This window comes from Alligator mississippiensis, chromosome 1 (genome assembly GCF_030867095.1).
Source record: "Alligator mississippiensis isolate rAllMis1 chromosome 1, rAllMis1, whole genome shotgun sequence".
Taxonomy (NCBI): domain Eukaryota; kingdom Metazoa; phylum Chordata; order Crocodylia; family Alligatoridae; genus Alligator; species Alligator mississippiensis.
The window spans coordinates 107,539,601-107,559,226 of record NC_081824.1 but is presented as its reverse complement, the minus strand read 5'-3'; the positions used below and the strand labels follow the sequence as shown (position 1 = coordinate 107,559,226).

At 38.1% G+C, this 19,626-nt stretch overlaps 1 protein-coding gene across 2 annotated transcripts in view; it reads left to right on the top strand.

Moving 5' to 3' along the window:
• The window catches only part of TRDN (triadin), a 130,097-nt gene that overhangs the window by 33,214 nt on the left and 77,257 nt on the right, over positions 1-19,626 (top strand). For both annotated transcript variants that reach the window (XM_019479485.2, XM_059733444.1), the window contains exon 2: positions 6,241-6,450. In XM_019479485.2, the coding sequence (XP_019335030.2) occupies positions 6,241-6,450 (210 nt within the window). The remainder of the gene's footprint in view (positions 1-6,240; positions 6,451-19,626) is intronic.

Sequence of the window (19,626 nt, the reverse complement as noted above, 5' to 3'; positions counted from 1 at the left end):
TTATTTTTAGCTGTAAAGAAGCCATCTTTTAATTCTGAGAAATCTGCTAATATAAACAACAGACATGACAGGGGAGATTTTGCTCTTGGCACATCAGTGTGTTAACCCTGGATGGAACAGCATCCTTGTACTGCTGTGTATTTTTGTGAATTCTGGGATGTCTGTTAAATCTGATTTCATTTGAGCATCTCCAGCATAGATAGTTTTCTTTCTTTCAGTCTCAGCATTTCATATGTACTGAAGTCCAAGTATGACACAGAGAAGAGAAGTCAATTGAATGTTTCAACCAGCTAGTGAGAAGATCTGGTCAGAGCAATAAAATACATTTAGCATTTCACTTCTCAGTCTATGCTTTATACCAAAAATGTATCTCAAGATTCTCTATAATAGTGTAGCTGTTTTAGCAGTACCAACAGTGAGAATACATAGGCAACAATTGATCCTCTGGATCATTGTGTATACATAAGAGGTCTAGTCAGATGCCCAATGAATCTGCTTGTGGCTGACAAGCCCAATTTGAGAGTGACACAGGTTATTACAAGTTTCACAGACCCATGGTCTGAGTTGGAGTCCAAGTTTACAGCATGATGCTTCCTTCTTTCTTGCTTTGCTTCCATCCTCTGGATCAAAACCACTTCATGTTGAGCTGCACCCAGGGCCAGATGTTCCCTGTGCACTCCTCCCAGCTATCTACACTGATGTTGAATGACTTCATATCATGTTTGCACATATTGTGGTACTGCCATGGAGGGCAACCACACTTTCTAGAGCCATCTTGAATCTTGCTGTACAAAATATTCTTGGGGACACAGTCTCCTCCCATTCTCCTGACATGGCTGAGCCATTGCCACCTCCTTTTCTTGATAGTGGTTTCTAATGTGTCGGTTCTGCATGCTCCAGCACCTCTGTGTTTGGCATTTTGTCTTCCCATTTTATTTTCAGGATCTTGCACAGTGGGAACAGTAGTGTGGACAAAGCACAGTCATCTGTCAGTTATTTTTACTATGTCAGTCATGTGAGTTGTAACCACTCTGTAATTATATTTCACCTTCTGAAGGAGCCATCATAGCAGGTAGGGGCATACTCTCAGGAGGCCTCAACATGATCACTAGAAATGAGGGTAATGGAGGTACATTTTCAAGTAGGCAACACCATTGCTTTCCCGTAGTAGCAATGTTAGTATTATGTATTAAAGAAAGTGCCAGGCTTGTCTGCAGGCATTCATATATCATGGTTTTGTCTTGCAGATTTCTCTTCACCAATAGTCTTTTGCCAATCTCACTTTGTGCTATGAAATTTTCACCACTCTTACTTCTGCAGTCATCTCCATTTATTGCCACTACTCCCAACTATAAAGCTAATACTGCAAATGAGGTGCTATGTCTGCAGCTTCACTGTTATTGCATGCCTTGAATAAATTTTGGGTGGCCTGACAATGAAGTAAAAGGGTCCTGGACTGTGAAAAGAAATTCATTTTGCTTTTGTCCATACCACTGGTGCTGCATTTGGCCCAAGCACTGAGCATTTCTATTCTACCTTTAATCTGAATCTAACAGTGCAAAGAAGCTTGTAATTGCTTTTCCACACCCATTTAATGAAAGCATACCTTTTACATAAACCTATATGCATAAATTTTATACGTAATCTTAGAATGGCCATATTTGTCGGATGCATTTGAACATTAGTAAACTCTCTAGATTTCTAGAGAAGTGTGGCTCTGTTTTAAAAGTAACTGCCTTCTGAAACTATTTGTGACATTGCAGTGAATTGACAAGATTCACAGAACTGCTGCAAGTTTGGTAGTGCCAGTCTCTCCTGTTTACACTGTTTCATTTTGTATAAATAATTATTCACTACAGCTGGAACCCAGCTGTTCTGCCTCCATAGATGGTATGTAACTAGCAGAATAGTTATTCTCTTTTTCTTGCTCTCTCTTTCTCTCTAAAGTGTTTCATAAAAACAGATATGACTGAAATACAAAAGGTGCAGATTTGTTGAATAAAAAGGCATTATTTGTACATAGCTGCTTTTCTTGGTAGAACTCTAGCTTAAATAGTAATTTTAATATATATAATTTTAATTATCTTTGCTTTAACTGTGCAAATATCTGACATTAGTATGTCATTGGAGATGTATGTTATGATGTTAATCAGACCAGTCAAGATGAGATAGTACCTTTCTGTTCTCTCTCACATCATAAACTCCTGATCTCCCCAGAGGAAAAAATGCATAATGTCTCATTTATAACCTGTTGCATGCACAAATTATTTCCTTTTTATATGCAAGGCAGTAGCAAAACGTAATGCTGTTGACTTGGAGTATGACTTTAGGAAGATGATGTTTATTACGCTTTATCACTTGGCAGATTTTTCTCCTGAAGTGAAAAATTTGATCCAAAATTTGTGTTTAGAAAAATGGAAGCAGTGATGATTTTAAAATATAAAAAAATTAGTATAGATTACATTTTAGTAGATAAGATTATTCATGAACTGAATAAACTTCATAGATTTCATAGACATTAGGGCTGGAAGGGACCTCGGAAAATCATCAAGTCCAGCCCCCTGCCCAAAGGGCAGGAAGTCAGCTGGGGTCATAGGATCCCAGCAAGATAAGCATCCAATTAACTATCCATAAATAAGACCAAATTTAAAGTAAATGATAAAAATAATGTAATATGCCAATTCTGTGCCACTTATACAACATTATTGTTTAGCAGAACATATGTCTAAGGCTTAGAAGACACTTGTTCTGTATAAAAGTGTTTTTGGAGATAATGCAAAGGAAAATGGGCAAAAAATATGGAAGATCATATACAAACACAGTGAATCCCACAATTAATGTCAAATATTGAATAGTTTAGTACATGAATTGGATTAACTTCATTTCTAACGTACTGTGCTCAAGTGGAAATCCTACTACTATTGAATCTCACACTGACCTTCTCATTATAAATTTTTGCAAAATACACAGTAACTGGTTCATTATCACATCACACTTTTGAACTGATTTCGAACAAAACTGTTCTCATCAACATCATGCTTGAAAGCTTTATGCTCTGTTTAAATTTAAAAAAAGAGAAACCTCTGGGTGAAACAAAGGATCTTATTTACCATAACATATGTGTGTATTTATTTCCTTAAGTACTCAGGTTGGTGACACTGACATAGAAGTTAGCCACTAGCATCTTATGTTCTCCTTTCAAGATTCTTTCAGGTTGAATTTCCAAATAAATAATGGTAGAATTTCCAAACAAATTATTGTTGTTTGGATGTAAGACATGGAGACTGAGTAATATTTGTTTAGTACAGCTCTTTCATATATATCCCTTTTTTGGTTATCTGAATGTTCAGTTATTTCTCCCTCTACCTACCATGCAAAGGAAGTGGCAATTATATGGTAGAGGCAGGATGGGAAGCACTGACATGAGCTTGTCAGGTATTACCTGTTCATATTTCTCTTTGGTATTTAAAATACGTGCAAAGCACAAGATAGTGTTCATTTGCATTGATCTTTATTCTTTAACAATGAGGCGGATTATTCAAAATTCAGATTCTAATAACATTGGATGCAGCGCCCTTGGATCCAATGAAAAGATTTCAGGCCTGATTCATATCTCTTTAACTGAGCTCAATCAAAACTATACAGTTATATTACATATGTTTGGACTTTTTAGATTACTGCCGCAGATAACGCACCAATGTAGCTGCTAGAGAAATTACCTCCAAGATTATGTTACTGCACCATTCTAATATTGATGAATAGGGAGAGATCAAATGAAAACAATGATTGTTCAGCTTACAACTTGTTTAAGTTCAAAAATGAAAAACATCTTTAATAATTTTCAGGTTTTTAATTTTAGTAATTTAAAATGTTATAAAGTGAAACCATAAACAATCACTATTATTTTGAGCTATATGCAGCACAAGCCAAAGGGAAGCAGGTTACATAATTTGTGTATATAAAAATGCATTTGTATTAAGCAGTAAATGGTCAGTTGCTGCTTACTGACTTGATAACAGAACAAGGAGCAACAGTCTCAAGTTGCATCAAGGGAAGTTTAGGTTAGATATTAGGAAGAATTTTCTTACTAGGAGGGTAGTAAAACACTGGAACAGGTTACCCACAGAGGTGGTGGAAGCTCCATCCTTGGAGGTTTTCAAAACCCAGCAACCCAGCAACCCAAGTACTAAATAAATGTGCAGTAACCACTTTGCAGTTGCATCTCATGTAGATGTGCCCATTGAGAAGTAAAATATATGCCTGTCTTTCTAATACTGAGGCATTAGCTTACAGTATTTAGTTCGCTGTTTTTGGAGAAAAGACTAGTTTTTAGAAGGTTAGCTCATGAAATAAAACAATGTGCTAAACAAATTTATTTATAAAACTACTAGGATAGGATTGTCTTCACAGATTTTACCATTGTTATACATGTGCCCTTGACAACAGAATGATAGTTAATTGCTAAATTTGTTTGAACTGCCATCACTCCATTAAGGTCAACAAAAGTCTGATAATTTCAATCACCTGCAGATCTGACACTGGGCAAAATTCTGTCTCACCTAATGGATGACCAAGTTCAGCTTCTGACCAGCTCTGCACTGGAGTAAAATGTAGGAACAATTCTAGTTGGGGCATAACCTCTGGGGGGGTTATGCCCCAATAATAGGAACAAGATCACTCTCTGAAGCAGCATGGATGTCTCCTTGTTCCTGTAATGGAGCACTGCTGCTCTCATAGTGGGCAATAGAATATCTCCTACATCTTAGTTGGGTAACTCAAAGTTGGTTAGAAAGTAGAGTAGGGCGGGAGGCATGACTGTCTCAAGTTAGCCTTGGGGGACGAGCTTGTCATGGCTCACAAGCAAACCCCCTATCTCAAACTGCCTCTCTGCAGTGACAGACTACCAACCCTACTCTCACCAAGCCATGAGACCTTGCTATAAACCCCGATGCTGGTTTTGCCCCCTCATCAATACAGACTACATCATTATTGGATTATCCCATACAAAATTTAGTATCCAAGGTTCATCCACTTGCTCTTCTACCAGCATCGTATACATCATCATCTGCTTACGGGGACCTTTAGCTGTCTACATTGGCTAGACAGGGCAATCCCTATACAAAAAGAACAAATGGACATTGATTTGACTTCAATTCTAGAAACAAGCAAAAACCTCTCTGAATGTTCTATCATTGACTTCAGAATAGCTGTCCTTAAACAAACAAAATAAAAAACTTTAAAAAACAACTTTAATGTGAAATTGTAGAACAAGGAATCATCCAGACTGGATTGTGTTAAATATGGTATCAACAGAGATTATGACTTCGTATCCCATTCTGGGACTATTTTTTATCTCCAGCTGTTTATTGCTGTATCCCTTAGTGGGCTAAATACCTTCCTTATCTCTATTGACCTTTTCAACTCACCTGTTGCCTCTCAGCACTGGCTCTCCACATCCTTTTCCTTTGTATTTAAAGCCCTCTTTATTTTATGACCTCTCTTTTTGCAAGTCCATTCATTATATCTGATAAAGTAGGCTGTTGCATAGGAAAGCTCATGCCTCTGTAAACCAGCTGCGCTAGGTGAAATAGAAGTCACTGAGTGAAATTTACAAAACGGAATATATAGGAATATTTCCTACATTTTAGCTGGGTAACTTAGAACTGATTGTAAGTTGCAGTAAGTGAAAAAAAGGCCTGCCCTCCATGCCTATAACAAGACAGTCCTCCACATAGTTGTTATACTTCTATCCATCATTGTTTTAAGTTTGAAAATGTCATGGTAGAGTGATGATCAAAAAGCCATTCATTGCTATTCTGTTACCTCCTGAATTAGTTTGATTAATTATTGCTCCGATTCAGGACAGCACAATGTTAAGGACATGGTTATGGTAAGTCCAACTGAGGACAATGTGATTCAGTCATTTCCTTAAGTATTGTGTGGAATAACTTGAGTGTTGTGATTGGCTTCCCCATGTTCTTAAGTGATTTCCTGAACGGAATGTATCAATGTAAGATAAGAGTTAACATACTTAAGTCTAGGTTAGCATGTATGCAAACATATAAAGCATACATTTAATTGTTGCACTGTGTAGAGATGAATTGAGAGACTTTGTAACAAAGGACACTTCTCTAATAACAATAACAGACTAGAAGGGACATATATGTTCTTTATGTTTACATTGGAAAATATAATATGTCGTCTAAACATTTGTTTCTTCTGTTCTTGATGTTTGAATAGGACATATGTCCACCACAACCACAATAATAAATGGAAAGAATGGATCCGTTCTCACCCCACCTGTGAAAGTGACAAAGAAATCAGTTACAGAAGACATAGTAACAACATTCAGTTCACCAGCAGCATGGCTTCTTGTTTTCGCTCTGATTGTTACCTGGTCAGCAGTAGCTATTGTAATGTTTGACTTGGTGGATTACAGAACACTTGCAGGTAAGTCCTAGCAAATCCTATTTTAACATATTAGTTATTTAAATCCAAAACACTACTTTTTAATGGACAATGTATAGTATTGTATAGCATGTGTATACCAGTTGGTGCAAAATGGTGACATTCCATTGTTAGTGAAGCAGAACTGATTTATACCATTTTAGGATTTGCTCACCTGTAAACATGGCCCAAATGCAGGGGTGCCTGAAGGTTGCTCAGGGACAAGATGTGTGATCTCAATACATGTGGTGGGAGCATCATAACTCAGTTTGAGAAAAAGGAAGTACTGAAGATTGTTGAATAAGCTGCTACTTATAGTTTATAGGTTTTGCCTAATAGTATATTGAGTAATGCAGAAAGCTGATTTGTGCTAAAAAAATAAGTTTGTTTTAAAGTAATACAGTAATAATTAAACTACCTCAGAAGTAGGTGTTATCATGGTTAGAGACACAAGAGTTAAAAAAAACCTGCCTGTTATTTATCTATTTATTTATTTAAGGACTACTCCAGTTTTAATACCACACATTTTATCACTGAAATTACCAAGGAATTGAGATTGAAATTTGTGACTTAAATTCAGAATAAATTGAGTAAGGATTCAAAGTTAATTTCCTTAACTTTATTGTTTGAGTGATAGTGGTATAGATTTTGTTCTGTTATATATCAGTACTGACCAGAAGAATTATTGGCCTAATGGTTTTGTGCCAAAGATTGTGTGTGAAAAAAACTACTGGACTCAGATTAATGGATTTCAAAATTACTTGGAGCATAGGGAGAATATATTCTGGTCTTTGGGAATTCCTTGCTTTATCATGTGGCTAGCTTTAGAGTTCAGAGGGAAACAAAGGTAAACCCAGTTCTGGTCTCAGCAAGTATTGTCCTTTTTGAGTCTTCTTCTTCATAATTTACTCTAAATTTAGAGACAGTCAACTGAAAGCTAAAAACTAGTGTAATCTAAACCAAGAAATACAACCACTTAAAACAGCTATTAATATGAATTTGGCCATAAATGTGATTTATATTTTTAGATTAAAAAAAAAAGACTAATAGTTCATATCCTGTAGTCTTTACACATTACTCAGAAAAGATTACCCTGTAAAGCTGAAGGACTGCAGGATTTGACTGATGTGTGGTAGTAGTGTCAGAATTAATATTAAGAAGTGATAGCTATATCTATACTGGAGGCTGAAAGACTGATACCAAACAGATGGAAATCTGATGTTCCTAATGCACTGACTGAGAGAGCTGTCCCCAAAGGCACTGATGGAAACTGACATTTTAGACCAAATGTGAAGAATAAAATAACATCAAATTCTATCTGCAAGGTGACTGCATATCTTTTTCTACAAATCTTTTAAAGATGATAGCTTAGCATATTGGGTTCATAAGTACCTTCTCCCACTATCTTGGAGGAGACAGTGTTTTAACAGATAGCAAAACTAGCCTTTAAATTGGATCTCAATTTGCTCATTGTGACCCTTAGTTTTTGACTAATATATTCCTATTTAGCCTGTTTCTTTATAGTGGAACATGTTTGATTTAAGTTCTATGAGTTTAAAAAGAGGTATCACATAGGATCAACCTGCTTGCCTTATGAAAGTACAATGATATAGCAGCTGAGGCTTTGGCTCATTGCCTTAAGAGGGATTATTGTACTAGTTTTAATATAAGAAGAGGATTTGGCCCATCATTTGTTATCATTGGCAAAACTCTTAATGCACATGTACTACAGTACTTGTGCTCTGAATAATTGACTTGTAACTAAAAACACTTATGTTTCTCCATTGGTCTGAAACTGTACTTGTAGAATGCAGGGATGGGTGTTAAAAGGGAATGGTTATTTTCAGTATGGTAAATTTTAGCTTTGCAAGCACAAAATTAATCTTAGGTTGAAGTTAAACAGTACAGTTAGACCATACTGAGGGCACTTAAAAAGTAAATACCTGCACATTAAAACTCATTAACTTGTGCTAAGTGTCTCTGAGCATCTCAAAGTTAAGCCACTTAAAGTGAGGTTTAACTCTAGGGTAACTTCAATCTGCTTCATGGAGATAAAACAAGCGATTTGCAGTCTTTAAGCATCCCAGGATGGACCACTCTCAGTCTCTCTCCCTACAACTCAGAGCAGGGATAGATCACAGGGCTAAGTACAGACATTTGGAGGTGTTAGGGGGAGCGTAAATCAATTTAAACTGGCTGCCCAATGTCAGGTAAGTCAGGATGGGGGGCCTAACAGGGGCTGGAGGTCTGCTGGGGGATGTGAGAAAATGCAACCCATGAGGGGTGGGAGAAGGTGTGACCCACAGGTCGGGTGCGGGGGTAGGTACTACATAGATCCAGGTTTATCTTAAATAGGTTCTGCAATGTTTAGGCCAGTTTGTGTGCGTGGAACCTCTGTACAGTTACAGATTTTAACTGATTGGCAGTCACTAGGACTGGCTCTGTAAGTGTAAGGCCAGCACTGGGACAAGCTAAGTTTAAATGGGTGGCCATTTTAAACTTGATTTAACTTCCCCAAGGCTAAATACAGGCAGTCAAAAAGCCCAGGGCTGAGTTGATTCAACCTCCGTAGGTTAGTCTGAGTCGCAAAATTGAACCAATAAGCAAACAATCACTTTTGATTGAGTAAATGCAGCCACATGCCTACAGTGGCTCAAGCCAGAAGCTGGGGGCAGGGCACTAGAGCATGCCTGCCAGCCACTGCCAAAGGGGAGGGAAGAGAAGAGAGAAACCCTCCAAGACTGCCCTCCCCCACCCCCCTGCTGGAGTGGAGGGGGCATAGATTCATAGATTTCATAGATGTTAGGGTCGGAAGGGACCTCAATAGATCATCGAGTCCGACCCCCTGCATAAGCAGGAAAGAGTGCTGGGTCTAGATGACCCCAGCTAGATACTCATCTAACCTCCTCTTGAAGACCCCCAGGGTAGGGGAGAGCACCACCTCCCTTGGGAGCCCGTTCCAGACCTTGGCCACTCGAACTGTGAAGAAGTTCTTCCTAATGTCCAATCTAAATCTGCTCTCTGCTAGCTTGTGGCCATTATTTCTTGTAACCCCTGGGGGCGCCTTGGTGAATAAATACTCACCAATTCCCTTCTGTGCCCCCGTGATGAACTTAAAGGCAGCCACAAGGTCGCCTCTCAACCTTCTCTTGCAGAGGCTGAAAAGGTCCAGTTTCTCTAGTCTTTCCTCGTAGGGCTTGGTCTGCAGGCCCTTGACCATACGAGTTGCCCTTCTCTGGACCCTCTCCAGGTTATCCGCATCCTTCTTGAAGTGTGGCGCCCAGAATTGCACATAGTACTCCAACTGCGGTCTGACCAGCGCCCTATAGAGGGGAAGTATCACCTCCCTGGACCTATTCATCATGCATCTGCTGATGCACGATAAAGTGCCATTGGCTTTTCTGATGGCTTCGTCACACTGCCGGCTCATGTTCATCTTGGAGTCCACTAGGACGCCAAGATCCCTTTCCACCTCTGTGCCACCCAGCAGGTCATTCCCTAGGCTGTAGGTGTGCTGGACATTTTTCCTCCCTAAGTGCAGCACTTTGCATTTCTCCTTGTTGAACTGCATCCTGTTGTTTTCTGCCCACTTGTCCAACCTATCCAGGTCTGCCTGCAGCTGTTCCCTGCCCTCTGGCGTGTCCACTTCTCCCCATAGGTTTGTGTCATCTGCAAACTTGGACAGAGTACATTTGACTCCCTCATCCAAGTCACTGATGAAGACATTAAAGAGTATCAGTCCAAGGACCGAGCCCTGCGGGACCCCACTGCCCACACCCTTCCAGGTCGAGACCGACCCATCCACTACGACTCTTTGGGTGCGTCCCTCTAGCCAATTCGCCACCCACCGGACTGTGTAGTCATCCACATCACAGCCTCTTAACTTGTTCACCAAGTTAAGGCCCTAGCCCGTGCTCTGCCTGGGCTGGGTGGGAAGGGAGTGCTGCCAGGCTGAGGAGGGGCGGTGGGTCACAGAAAAGGTAGTGGCATTGGAATTCATAAAAACTTGAACAAGTTATTTCTTGAACATAGTTATTTCTCTGAAGAACTATAAACTGAAGAACTGTAAACACAGCTCTGCTGTGTGTTTGCTTCTTCTCCCTGCTGCCTCTGAGGGCAGGGCAGATCTATACTCAGGTGAAAGGAAGTTTAAGACCCCTCCCTGGCCCCAGACACCAGCTGGGGTTTGCCTGAGGGGTGGTGAGGCAGTGAGCCAGTCAGTGAGCCAGCCCTCACTGCTCCAGCTAGGAAGCAGAGAGGTGGGGCCAGCCCTACTCTTTGGAGCAGACAGCACAGCCCAGCCCAGGCCTGCAAAGCATGCTGGGTTGCTGGGGGACTGTGATTTAACTTGAACAAGGAAGAGGTCTGGGATAGAAGTTTCATAAACTGGTTTGACCTAAATCAGTTAAGTCTGATACTACATTCAACCAGGTTTATCTTAAACCAGTTTCAGCCATTTTGAAACTGGTTTATGTGCACTGAACTTCTGTTCTGTTACAGGTTTAAACCAGTTTCTGATCACTTAAGCCGGTTTATGTGTAACTTCTGTCCCTAGGGCAAATGTCCGTATTTAGCCCTGGTGTCCTGACTCCTGGCCTCTGCTGGCCAACCCTCTAGTGGCATGTCAGAAAGCTGCAAGCAACAAATGGTATTAATCTGTATGTAATGTGCAATTGCTCATAATACATTTTAACTTTAACACTGTTAAATGTTCCTCATATTTAGCATAGTTTAAGTGTAACATGTACATTTACCTTTAATCTCCTACTATTTAGATGTAAAATAAAGGATATAAAATAGGGTTTGTTCCACTATTGCCTGACATTTTTCTTAGTAACTTTTGCCTTTGCTAGGTTTTACCCTCTAACTTCTTTCCTTATCCTATTGGTGCCTTCCTTCAAGAATTCTGTTTAGCTAACAAATGTGCAGCTTCTCTCCCAGAAGATAGCCATAATTTAGTAGTAAAAGCTTTGTGAACCTACATTATTTGTTTGTCTCACTTATCCAAACACCTCTGAAAAAGTGGAAAAATGAGGAAGGGCCAGATTCTCCCGTCCTATACACTGAGTGAGATCCTGGACCACTGAAACTACTGGTAGTTCTGTCATTGATTTTAATGAAGCTTAGATTTCACTCATCAAGTAGTACATAGTGAGGAATCCCATTAGTTTAATTGGGACTACACACTGTTTTTTTGGAACTATTAAAATACTTATCAGCCGAAGATTAACAAAGTTGACCTCAAGAGGAACACGTGGTATAAACTAATGATATTTTATTTGAAAGATGGATTTTGGTTTCATGATAAAATGTTATTATCTTGATGCAAACCAGTAGCATGCTGATAACGGCAGTACATTCCTTTCTACATAGTTTTGTTTTTGTTCTCTTTTCTAACAATTTTCATTTTGTAACTCTCCGAAAGGAATACCCACTATAGATATGGGTCCTTGGCTACCATAATCTCATATTGTTAGTTTTAAGATTAAAATAGCAAATTCGTAGATTGTAAGGCTGTGGACAGATGTAACTCTGAATCATTCTAAACAGGGAAGAAGCATGAATCAGCTGAATACTGTCTGTCCGTCCCTGCTCCCCAAGTTACTTAGGTAATGTTCTCAGCATGGCTTTTGACAGATGAACAAGTGTACAAGAATTTTCAATCGTGTTTAGAAATGTTCGATAAAACATAATAGAAAAGAGTAGGAAATGGAACACTGAGATCCCTGGTAATAAGTAAACTACTGTATTTGGAACTGAGTTTTATAATTGTTTTAGGGTTATTAATACATATTATGCTTTTCCAAACCATATAACTAAGTATGTATTTAAACAATACAAATAACTAAATGTTAATATTGCTTTAATCCATACAAAGGATGAAATGTTACAAATTAATAATATGTCTGATTAGTTTTCTGCATCCCTAATAATAACAAAAATCCAACCACAACTAGCCAACAGAACCCAAATTTGAACTCTGGGGAATCCAAAGTTCAGAGAATTGATGATACCTTATCTCTCCATGGGGAAAGCAAACCAAAACACCATCCCCCCACCACAAAATAATCCAAGAATTTCACATAACAGAATTGAGAAACTGACTCCCTATATTTGGTTTTACAAAAGCAGAAACAGAGACTATTCACTGTGAATTATTATTTTTAAAATATAAATGAATAGAGAGGTGCCTAGAAAAATGCAGCGCGGGAATATTCTTTCCAGTCTGTACCAGTGGTGGAAATGCAGAGTAGGTGATGCTAGGAAAGATATCCCAATGCTGGGAATTAATAAGAAGCAACATGGATCTCCACTTGTCAGAGAGGTTCCTCCTCTATGCCTTCCCCAGTATAATGGCATAACATCTAGGTCCTGACTGTGCAGATGGTTACAGCTGTCAACTGCTGATTCTGAAAGATATGAAGCGAATATTTCCATGTATTTGTATGCAATCACCTCTGTTTTACAATTTTCTGCTGTGTTATCTTAACCAGGATAATACATCGATTCTACTGTCAACATTATCCGTGCAAGGAACAAAACTCTGTACCTAACTTTCTATATAATATAAAGAAACCTATATAATATATAGTTTGCTATAAGACTAGATCTGAAAGTTATTATATATTGGGGTTGTCTTCATGGGAAAGTTATGATATAAATAGGTGTTAATATCTCGTTATATGGTTACAACTCCCTGTGTAGAGTCTTATTTTAGTAGAAAAATACTTTTTTGGTTTAAACGTACAACCTTGTCCTAACCTATACTAAACTAAACTAAGCAAGTTGCTGTTTTATCACTACGAGAGCAGTAAACTAATGTGACTGTCTTGGAAAAACTGGTAGAGGGTTCCCATTTAAAGAAGGCCTTAGAATGTGAATTCAGGGGAAGCTCTTGCTGAATACAGACAAAGTGAGATTTGTTGGGTTTCGCCCTATTTGTAATTTAATTTTAACTATTTAAATCTTGATGCTGCACCCTTTCTGAGATAATTTTTATTCTGCCTTCAGGAATCAGTCCACATTATGGATGAGCAGCCAACATATTTCCAAGTTGTAAATTGGAACATATTTTGAATTATGTGGGAGCTCCACAAATGCCCCCCTAATCCCACAAAACAGAATTCCTTCCCTTTTCTGTAACTCTGAAAACAGTCAAATTGATTTAAACCAAATTCAGTTTTAAAAAAGGATTGGCCCTCTGACATCTTATTTACCATGTTTTACCCTGCAGCAAATTTTACAGCTGACTTATAAACTCTGGGAAAATGGAGTTTATATTGGAAACAATGACAGGCCATGAAGTACTGCAGTGCTAGCAACTACTGCCATCATCCCAAAGGGCCTACCATGCAAGATGATAAATTGTGACTGACTTCATAAGGTCATGAAGTAAAAAATGTGGAATTTCAGAAACTGACTTGGATTAATAGGGAAGAATGTAATAAAATAAATGCACCCTGCATGCTTATATTATTTCATAGCAATACAAAATTCAAATTAAATCTGAGGCCCATAAGGGTAAATAGTGTAGCAATAGTATAAGTTCTTGGCCTTCTGATAGTGAAGAAACCAGAAATAATTGACTGGGCTCAATCAAACATAATGTTTCTTTTTCTCAGTAATAGAATGTAAATATTTCTACTTTGTGTGAATGATTTTTATACAGAATATTTTAAACACATTTTACTTTTTTATTGTATTCTTTTAAACCTGCAATGCACTGCATTTCTTTTTGTCTTTACTGAATTCTGCTTTCTTTTTCATGACAGTACCTTTACAGATATGGAATCCTTATTTCACTCCATAATAGCTTTCTTTTGTCATGTGATACAGTGTAATGAACATTATGGTTAATGATGTTTCTTTTTTCTTTAATGGCTATTCTTTGGTTCATCCTGTTACCATCCACTATAGCCACCTATTCACAACATTGTGATGATCCCTGTTTACCACCTGGTAAAAACATTCTGCCTGCAGTGATTCTGAATAGATATGCGTGTTTGTGTCTGGTCTGCTTAACTAAGATAGCAAAAGCATGGACTATAGCTGAGTGCCAGCCAGCAGTAACACAGTTTACTTGCTAACACCCAAATCTAGCTGAGTAAAATGTCTGAAGTTAATTACAGTAGAATCCTCTTAATTTTCATGTTCAGGTCAATATATATGTCAATTAAGAGATTGTCCCGATCAGCACATTCCCAAGATTCTCTAATATGTTGAGACATTAATTTTTATTTATTCATGACCTCAAAAATAAGCATTGTACAAATCCTTTAAAATGTTTTTAAACATTTAAGGCTAAGGAAAGATCAGAGTCCTTAGCAGACTATGGAAAACTGAAGTTGAACAAAACATAAACCTTTAAACAACTGTAGGTAATATAGATGACTTCCTGTTCTAGCAAACTTTGAACAATTAGGACTGTATCTGATGCCCACTGAAGCTAGTGGAACCATTTCAGTGGTTTTTATATTATGTCCTAAAAAAATGTATCTGCTTTGTACTGTCTATGCTAAATATGTGTGCACAAAAGCGTTGATCCAGGAGGGTGAACTGGTGCACTGTATCCCACTTCCCCACCAGTTGGCCGTGGAGAGTTCCAGTCTCAGCTTCCAGATGCATCCATGGTAAGCTCATTATATGGGCAAAGTGACCTCTGTGCCACACCCACATCCTTTTGACTATCTTGGATCTGTTACTGCATGCACACATGTGCACACAAACATGCACATACAAGTGCAGTGGCCCACTGTGACCCAAAACACTAGTACTTGAAGATGCTTAGCACTTTGTCACTTTTGAAACCATTTCCAGGTTCTGACAAGTATCCCAATTAAGAAAACAAGTTTTGGGTAAATGAAATAGATTCTACTGTAATGTAACTACATTGTTTTTTCTGCTTGCAATTCATTTTGGATGAAATGCTTTTGTCTGCTTTCAGTTGAGGTTTCCTCTGAGGACCTGACCTTGGTATAATTACTGAGGGATCGTGGCAGAAGGGGCAAGTAATTTACCCACAGAAGATTTATCCTGTGAATTCTAGATGTCATATTTACATTTGAAATATCTATGAAATAGCATTTATGGGAAATGTAGCATATAAAGTTTTTTTCACATCAATTTTATACCAGTGTAATTCACTGATACATCCCCAAGTTTTTTTTCCTGACCCACATTGCTATAAATGAGGAAAATTAGGCTTGTAGATTAAGAACCTGAGCCATGCTGAATCGTAAGTGGAATGGAGTTGGGTGTCAGTATTTTATAGATTCCATAGACATTAGCGCTGGAAGGGACCTCTTAACATTACTAGGTCCAGCCCCCTGCCCCAGGGGCAGGAAGTCAGCTAGGGTCAAAGGATCCCAGCAAGATAAGTATCCAAATGTTTCTTAAAAGTGCCCAGAGTAGGTACTTGTACCACCTCTGGGGGAAGTCTGTTCCAGGCCCTGGGGGCTCAGACAGTAAAAAAGTTTTCTTTATGTCCAGCCTAAAATGGTCTTGCAGGAGTTCGTGACCGTTGGACCTTGTCATCCTTTGGGGTGCTCTGGTGAACAGTATTGGGAGAGGGTATATGTATTAAACCTGCTGTACACAAAAAGGATTGCAGGGTGGGGGCATATTTATTTTTTTTTCTTTTGGTCCTTACAACATTGGAGTCTAATCAGAACTTAAAGATTTCTTCATAGACAACTAGTGATCTTGCGAGCCTTAGACAAGGTGTGAGCTTTGAAGTCAAAATAATACTTTCTCTGTCATGTCAAACACCACATTTGACTAAAAGCTATCTTAGTTTTAAGATCACTACTGTGAGGCTTTTATATTTTATCTAAGATGACAAATTCTACAAGTCTTCACATGCTGTACCTTGTCATTATCAATGAATTAGATTATATCTCATAAATCCATCTTTACACCAGATAATTACCTTCATTTATAATTTCATTTCATTAAATACATTGTTGTCAAAACATATAATTGAAGAAAAACTCCACTGTCATTAAGTAAACCTTTTAAATCAGTTGAAATATGTTAAATATGTTTTCATTTAAATACTTGAAAGTGAAAGGACTGATTTGAGTCTACAGTTCAATTTTTGGCATTGTTACTAAAATTGGAATAATGACTGAAGTAATTTGCGCAGACAAATTAATTAATCACTTTTTGGTGAGCTCTGTGCAGCAATAGACAACACCACCAACTCTGAACTATAAACAGCTATGTTTAGGTTACTACTGAATGTTACATTATGCAAATTGTATATTTAAAAATGCTATTGAACCTGGTATCAGTTTAGATAAGGAATAAGGTTTAATCTATCCTCAGAACTTTGCCTAAAACTTTTATTACAGACTTCTCATACTTTGATGAAATTTTGAGGTCTTCAGCAAAGTGCTTTGGTACCCAAACATAGACAGAGTAGATATATTGAGGGGTTTCTCCAAGTCCAGCACTGGTTGAAGAGCAAATGGGGTTTTCATCAACTTTGAAATTTTATTATATAGTTAAACTGAGTTAATGCAAGTACCTTACAAGACACAAGTGCACTTTTCAAATCAATCAGAAGGGAAATTATAAGCCAAAAAGAATTCAGAATTGAAGAAATGAGTTGGTTCCTATGGGTACAAGAGATAATTCTGTTCTCGTGTTTTGGACCAAAGTGCTATTTCTGCAACAATGATGCCAGAGAGCTACAAACAAAGCATTATAGTAATCCAGTTTGGATGTAATAAGCATGAAAACCAGTTTCTAAATCCATGGGGGGTTTTGTGGGATTTAATCCTTACAACTTTTCTTAAAGGATAAAAAAGCTATTTTAACCATATTTTAATGTGTTTATCAAGGAAAATCCAAACAAACTCCCAAATTTCTTAGAGATGTATAAAATAGGTATCAAAGAATTACTCCTAAAGAATTCAGTTGGGTTTTGGTTAGATAAGGCTTTACTGCAACATAATGTATAAAATCCTTCCGTTTGACTGGGATTAAGCTGCAGCCAGCTGGAAGTCATCCAATTTTAAACATCTGCAAAACATTTTTTTGCAAGTGAGAAACTGCCTGATTAGGGTCAGATCAAAAAAGATAGGTGAAACTCGCTATTATTCTCAGAGCTGTGAAAAAAATAAAATGTAGAAACCAGTACAACTAAGTTTGCAATGAATTAGAAGGCAGACTTCATTGCAGTAGCAAACAATAGACTCGAAGAACTAACTACCATGTATATTCCTGCTTGAGAAAACAGACTTACAGAAACCTAGGTACATGAGTAATTCATGCATGTGAATAGTCTTATTGAACTGCAGTTAATCATGTATGTAATGTTTTGCACAGGTCTAGGAACTCATGGGATCAGGACCAAATTGCACAAAGACTGAAAGAGAGATGAAATTAAAAGATGACACAAAACTGTGATTTAAAGAAAGGGTAGAAAATGTCAAAAAAATCCTCCACACTACTAATTGCATGCTCTCTTCAAATACATTTTAGGTACACACTTTGTTGTGTTCCAACTGACTAGATATTTTAGCTTTAAATTATGTTAAGAAAAAACATACATAGTTTTGTTTTAGTCTCAATTTGTGAAGTGTTCACTAAGCCAATATGAAGGGAAATTTCATAGTTGACATCTTCTTGACAACCTTTCTGATTCTGTAAAAACTCTATGAAGTTTAGAGTCAAGAGTCTAGCACTGGTGAATCTGGTGAGTCTCAATGGTGTCTCTCATCCTAGCAGGTCTGGTGACTGATCACAATTTAACACTTTCAAATTCGCTTTGTTACCAACTCAGCTACTAAAATGGCTACCTTAACTTTTTGACCCCCACCTGAGAAAACCATGGCTCTGAATATTTGAAGCAGAAGAGAGGAGCGTTCTAAATCCATATTTAGAGACTAAACAAGTGACCTGATTTTCAAAACAGCCAGCAACCTAGTAGTTCATATTGAAACTACTGGCTATTATTTATTATGTTATATTCCATGCAGGGAATAGACTTATGCCCATTAGAGAGATGAGGGAAACAGATGTCCATATATATTTAATGGTTAGTAATATATTTTATCACCTTATAATGAATAAAAAAAAGCATATTGTTAGCATATTTTTAAAGCACATTTTTTGTGTTGTTTTGCTAAAAAGAGGAAAAGCCTGTAATTGATAGCAGAGGGCAGTTCATCCAGTTTGACTATATTAGGTTCCAAAAGTATTCTAATAAAATATCAATAGATTCTATCTTTCTTGATGAAAAGGAGACTTCTAAATAAAATAAAATGCCTAAACTGCTTCATGAGCATTTGCATTCTGTCAGTCATGCTCAGGAACGCAAGAAGCATACTAATTCACTATACGAGGCCACCTTTCTCTGCACGTTCTCTGCATCTTCATCTCTGCTTTTCACACTGGATTGCTCCTCATTCCTTTACTTCATGTGCATTTTGTTCTGAAAGGAAAAAAGCAACTTGATATTGGAGAGGGTCAGGGGAAAGCTAAGAGCAAGGACTTTTTTATACTTCTTAGTACATCTGGCATGGTGTTTTTATTATATTAAAATGCATATTTGCTGCTAAAATGGCTTTTTAAATGACAGAAAATGTAACAAAAAGTAAATAATTATTTCTGTAAATAGGAAGAGTGGCCAGAACTGTGTCAAGAACATCTACATGTAGTGGGAGCTATAATAAAACGTGCAAGAGGGGGTTGCACAAAATCTGATTTTGCAAATGTCATCAAAGTGTTATCTCAAATTCTTCCCCCTTCCCCTCCCCTTTCTTTTAACTTTCTTTAACTTGAAGCAGCATTTGTAGCTTCTCCCCAGTAGTAAAAGTGAGACTTCTTGCCAAGCATCATTTAACGCGCAATCTTCAAAATGCATCTTGACGCCCATCTTGCGGGGGTCATCAGATCCCAGCAGTCTTTCCTGCCCAAGTGCAGGGGTGCTGGACCCGATGATCTGTAAGGTCCCTTCCAGCCCCTGACAACTATAAAAATATGAAACATATATGCCATGTCCACATGAGCAGGGGCATGTTTACAGCAGCACAAATAGTAGCTGCACAAATTTGTGCCGCTACTTTGTGTTGCACCGCACGCCCCTGCTCATGCAGTTTGCAGCAGAACACAGCTGCAGGGGCGGCTGGCTGGGGCCAGGGTGCCTCAGTGCAGGTCTAGGCAGATGGCAGC